Source organism: Pygocentrus nattereri, chromosome 20 (genome assembly GCF_015220715.1).
Source record: "Pygocentrus nattereri isolate fPygNat1 chromosome 20, fPygNat1.pri, whole genome shotgun sequence".
Classification (NCBI taxonomy): Eukaryota; Metazoa; Chordata; class Actinopteri; order Characiformes; family Serrasalmidae; genus Pygocentrus; species Pygocentrus nattereri.
The window spans coordinates 30,964,978-30,971,226 of NC_051230.1; the positions used below are offsets into that span (position 1 = coordinate 30,964,978).

Sequence of the window (6,249 nt, forward strand, 5' to 3'; positions counted from 1 at the left end):
GTCGCATTGGCCTTTGGCCTTTACACCTGTGAGGGCAGCCAATCAGAACAGAGGTCATTTACATATATCAGTGCTAACGACATTTTGAAGTGATAAGAGATTGAATAATGGTTATGTAAACATGCATTATGAGTTATGAATATTCAAATGTGGCAAGTGAATAAGGTTGTGAGTGGACCATCATTAATGATAGGTTTGAGAAGGTTTGGGCCTAAAACATAGTTTTTCAAGCTCCTTAGCAGTGGAGTGGCAAATGCAGGGTGTTTTAAGGCAAAAAAGAATGTTTTTTTTTTTTTTTACCTATTTCCTCTTTTACAATCAACAATCAACATTCCATATAAAAACTTAAGCAACTCATGTTGGTTGACTGGTGGTTTTGGATAGTAAATAAAATGCCTACATTAGTGTTGTAGTCATGGTGACACCTGGTTCCTCTGTTTTCATCTCAGTCCCTGAATTACCACCACATGTGTTTTCAAGAACAATGTGTTCAGGTTTCTAAGCAGTGGATCTCTGAAGCTTGGTTATTATTCTTGCATTACACATGCATTACATAGTAACTCGACTGTAATTACACAATCGCGCAATTACCTCCACAGTTAGTAATGTGATCGTGTTAAATTTAGCTTACATTGCATTTCTGTCAATACCAATAAAATATAAGCTTGGAAATCTGTAAGAAAGCACTTTCTTTCCACCAAGCAATACAATATCTTTTCATATCATATCTAAATGAGAATAAAATAGCTCCCTTTGTTCTTACAAACACAAATGTGGTCTCATTTGAGAGTTTAGCATCTGCATTTTCCACACAGTTCCTCCTCACGTTTCTATGAGCTACGAGCGAGAAATAATTCATCAAAGAGTAAGAAGAGGCATTGTGTTTCGTGTACACCATAGGGACCCTATGTCGTTGAGGATTAACAACAATGATCCAGTTGGACTGATCCTCTCCATGATATCTCTGTAAATGTTCAAGGTTGCCTGGAATGAATGGACTGTCATTTCCAGTGGACTGCTGTACCTTTTCCCTGTCCTTGGAGGAGGCCGCTCTCTATTTAATTATCAGAATGGTAGAAGAACCTTAACCCCTCCAGTAGTAGCCGCAGCATGATATGCTGATAAACCTGGGCCGAGGCAATTCCACCCTATTATTAACTGTCTCTCCACATATTTGGGAGAGTTCATTTCCAAACAGTAAGAGCTGTTAGCTAAGTGGAGTCTATTGGGACTGTACGGACCCCCTCCCCTCCCCTCAGAGCGTTTTGATTGGCAATTGTGATGAATTCTTTTAATTATCATAAGCCCAAGGGAAGGCTTAGTTCCCCACTTTGGCACCCACACCACCACGTTCAGTGCGCTTTAAAAAGAAAAATAGCGTCGTCCTACTGTCCTGCGGAGGCTGTTACCATGGGTAGCACAGCTGGCGGAGAGGCGGGTGAAGAATGACTCTGGGACCCCACCATCCATCACAATCTGCCCCCTTTTTTTCCTCCATCCATCCCCGCTCTCTCTCTTTTCCCCTCCTCTTTCATAAGAGAATTCATCAGGCGGCGTTGGCCCTAAGCCGCTCCCCGGCGCAGGTAATCTGGGTGCGGGCTGGCAGCCTGCGCTGCTGGGTCAGGACTTACACGCCGGCTTTAGTCCGCTCTGCTGACCTGGATGGAGGGGGGCCGGGGAGGACGGTGGAGGTGGAGGTGGGGGTTGTGAAAGGAAAAAAGGAGAGTTGATGCAGGGGTTTATTTCTTCGGTTCAAAACACAGGGAAGCGGTTTCTGCTTGCATCACCGCAGCGGTCAGATTGTTTTTTTTAGCCACTGGAGATTGTTTTCTTTCTGCAGCGGCAAAATAAATGTGCTTTAACCCTTGGAGGGCCACAGTTACCACTGTCGTTTTGGTGTACTATGAATGCAATTGTGTAGTTACATAATTGACTGTGTCATGACTTACAGTACGGTCAAAAGTCAGAGACCACCCTTCCATTCCTTTTGGTACAGGGATATCTTTACACATCTCCAAAGTTCAGTCTTAGAGGTTGGTTGCATTTCCTGCTTTTCACAATCCAAGGAACCACATTCAGTGGTGTTGGGATCTGAACTCTGGGGTGGCCAGTCCATTGTTCTGAGACCAGCAGCAGCTTTGTTGTTTGATTTGGTTAAGAATGGTTAAGAACGTCTTTCAGAGTGGTTTGATCTTAAGGGGTATATTTATGCAGTGCAAAAGAGTGGTAGTGATAGATACCACATTACATTACATTTATTACATTTAATATTTATTAATACAATATCTGAGACATTCTTTGATGATGGTTTGGCCTAAAACTTCCATTTTTTGCAAGGTAATTGCAAGGCATTTAATGGCAAAATAGTCTCAGAAGAAAACTTTATTTTGCAGATTTTCCGCATTTTTTACCATCAAAATCTCATATGTAAAACTCAGAAGACAGATATAGGTTAAGGGGTGGTTTTGGGTAGCTAATAAATGGGTATTTTTGTGTTGCAGTTGCTCTACAACACAAAGTCTCTACAATGTGCCAAATCACTCTGAATGACCTCTGAATTATACAGAAATTTGGAAAAATCTCGCATAGCTAGATTTTGGCACAAGCATCCCATCATGTATGGTGATAAGACCAACTACTTGACATTGAATGGTAGGAAAGTTGGTAGAATTGAGGTAATTTAGGTTTAGTTCAGTGCTTCTGGTCTTTTATCCATTTGTTTTATAGCCAGCAACAACAGAAACATGGTAAAACATGCGAGAATGTTCTTCTTTTTGAAAAACATGTAACAATAACTTCATCAAATTCAGTTCATAACAAACCTCTTCTACACTCTTAAACAAGGTGGTTCTTTCAGGGTACACTGTAAAAAACAACCTATAGAATCTACTCAATAAATGTGAGGTAACAATTTGCACTCAGTTTGTTTGGGTAGATTTCACCCCATATATTGAATAAATATTACTTAAATGTATCAGTTATGACACACTAAAAATAGTAAGGTAAAACCTACCCAACATTTCTCAATACCGTTTACTTAAAAAAATGGAGTAACATTAACATAATTGTTACTTTTTTTATCTACTTCATTTATTAGTTATATATTATACATTATATTCTAATATGACTAGCTAACCACTACTTGTTCAGAGAAGGTTAAATTTACTCTTTAAAAAAATGTCAGACAATTTTGAGGCCAACTTTTTTTTATTAAGTGTGCCTTCAAAAACACAAAGATACAAAAGTATTTTTTTCACTATGCACACAGTTAAAACCAAAGTTTCTTGAACATGTACATCCTCTCAAACAGTCTTATGCTTCAACACGTTTGAACTGCATCACAAAATGTTATAACACTATCAACTCATGAGTCTATTTTTCAACTTATACAGAGACCAGCCACTTCATTAACACCATTAACAGCTTCAACACATTTCTTGAACAACTGCATTACAAAACAGTAGAATACTTAGGTCTGGGGTATTTCAGATTGCTGAAATTAAAGGAACATAAACTATCACTTTTTTCAACTCATGCCTATTTGCAATTTTTTTACAGAGACCAGCCACTTCTTTTACTACACCCATTGTCTATTTGTCAGCTCCACCAAACACTTTGAAGTTCTATAATTAAAGAATGTAATCACTTATTATGAGGGTGGTGGGTCATTCAGTGACACTGCGATGGTGTGTTAGTGTTCACAGATGCGTTGGTCATCCTCTAGTCCTTCATCAGTGGTCACAGGATGCTGCTGTGCTGAGAATGACCCACCACCCACATAATCCCTGCTGATCACTGGAGGTGAAAAAGTGGATGAGTGTAGAAAAAAGAGATGATGTGAATAAGTTGCAGATGGTGTAAAGTGCTTATGCTATATCTGATTTAAAGAGTACACATATACTTCAACAAAGACAATGAGGTGCATTTCAAAAAAGTAAGGTAACCAGAAAATCAAACACTGCTTTGTCAGTCAGTTCAGTTACATCAGTTGGTACACTCCAGACCAAGCAAAATCAAAACATGTAAGCAACCCCAATAACAGGTAATAATCTCAGATACCAACTTGAATAGAGTATAAAAGAGTATAAAAAACAAGTATAAAAACAAGAAAAAAAGTCTGTGAACAAATGTGTGTAAAACAGTTCATTCCATTAGCTTACTTTTGAGGCTGTGGACCCTCTTGAGAAGTTTTGCTCCATCAAGCTCCAAAAATATTTTCTGGAATACTTCGAAAGTGTACTTGAGCTTCTTTGGATATTCAAGGTTGAGGGCATAGATTAAACCCATCAACAGCACACATGCCTTTGTCTTGTTTCCACACCCCTTCAGCACTTGGATGCCCTCTATCACAACAAAAACATCTGCTGGATCATCTTCGGACATGGCATCATGGATCACAATCACCTTCATGGTTTGGTCTGTGTGGTCTTCATGTTCGCTCTCCATGTTAAAAGAAAAAACAAACCATATGCATTTAATTTACAACACGGCATTTACGATGACAAATGACTAATTACAAACCTTTTTGTATTATTCAGCAGGCCAATACAAGCAGGTGACAAATAAAAGGCAAAATCTGAATGGTCGACCCACAGTATCCCATTAGGAAATTTACCAACCTAATCCACTGCTGAAGATTGAAAAATAGCTGGACAAGCCACTCCCTTCAGGGCAAAAATGTGTAAACATAAAATGAATTCATAACAGACCACAAAAATTTAAGGGTGAACCATTCAGATTTTTATAATTAATGTGTGCCTATCTGTATATTTTACAGATAGCACCTCATATAATGTTAAGCATAATTACTGATCGCATGCCATTCTTAAAGGAGAACTCCTGTGTGAGATGAACTTGGGGTGTAGTGAAACATTTTCAGATCAGGTTTAAGACCACTGCTTTAAAATGTAAGACCCAACAATGTGTTTAACATCTTATAATGATAAAAAAACTGTAAAAGGCAGGGAATGTGTACAGTAATACACTGAAGGTCAGGTAACTAACTGGCTGATTTACTAAATCACAGTTCTGTGATGGGCATCAAAATTGAAAATGATATCAGCGCAACCCTGTGTGTAATCCTTTGAATACCTCATGTTGATCGATCGCTTAATAACATACCTGGCAGTCTTGGAAGAGGTCTTCTTGGTGTTCCCCAAGGTACTCCATGAGGCAGCAGACAACAGCATCCCTTTTTTTCTCAACACTTTGAGACTGAAAAGAAACACAAATCAGTTTTTGAACTTTTGTGAAAAAAGTAAAGTAAACCAAACAAAACCATACACACCTCATTTACATCATTCAGGAGTGGATGCATCCTAGCACCAGCAGCTCCCCCTTTGGCACGAAACAGCTGTATAAGACGTGGTGTGTACCAGTCAAGCTTCAGCATGAACGTCTCTTCCAGGGCAACTGTTGTAATACGTCGGAACTCCGCTGTAATCTAGAGAATGGGTAAAGAGACAAAAAGAATACAACTATCAGAGATAGCCATCAATACCTAGAACAATTTTAATGTGTTTAGTTATTAAGAAAGTAAGGCACCATGTACATCAAAGCTTTACAACTCCATGCCTGGTGGGCCAATTTTCAGTACAGCTTAGTGGTTTCTCTACTAAATAATCTTCTAAATAGATCAACTAAACTAGCCAGCAGCAGTATGTGCAAGCAGGAGTATTTGAGTAGGTAAATAATCATTGCTGAACTACTAGACCAAAGTTGTGCACACCTGAAATAGAGTTTTAAACACAAATGTTTTAAAACCAGAGGTAGATTACAGCTTATTGTCATCTGCAGCAATTTCAGTAGGTCAAATTAAAAATGTACAGCAACACAATATACAATAAAAGAAAAAATCTTACTTGAGCCTCACTAAATAATGCTGGCCACCTCTCCTTGAAGACACTGACAGCTGGGCTGAGGGTAACCACCTCCACTCTTCGACTTGAAAATGTTTTGGACATTTTTTCCATGATTATTTTTGCATTGTTCTTCTTCGTAATTTCTTCGACTAACTCAAGCCTCTCCTTGCTACACTAGCTAGTTGGCCTAGGTTAGCTAGCTAAATAGTTTATCCAGCCTCCACCCTCTTCCACATACCGACTTAGTGTGCTAGCCATCTGCTTTAGCTAGTTAGTTAGTTTACCTGTGTAATCTAGCTAATTTATCAAGCAAAGCAACCACCTTCGTCCACAGACGGAGTTAGCGCGCTAGCCAAATGCGTCAGCTAGCTAGTTAGCTTACCTAGGC

General features: G+C 39.0%; 1 protein-coding gene across 1 annotated transcript; it reads right to left on the reverse strand.

Annotated features, from left to right (window-relative positions):
* Positions 1–3,188: 3,188 nt before the first annotated feature.
* On the reverse strand, positions 3,189–6,014 carry LOC119261758. The gene is made up of 4 exons (XM_037531371.1): positions 5,862–6,014; positions 5,288–5,443; positions 5,122–5,214; positions 3,189–4,440 (listed from the first exon to the last, which is right to left on the reverse strand). Exons 1-4 carry the CDS (start codon positions 5,970–5,972, stop codon positions 4,144–4,146), a joined length of 657 nt encoding a protein of 218 aa, XP_037387268.1. The 5' UTR covers positions 5,973–6,014; the 3' UTR covers positions 3,189–4,143.
* Positions 6,015–6,249: the final 235 nt, after the last annotated feature.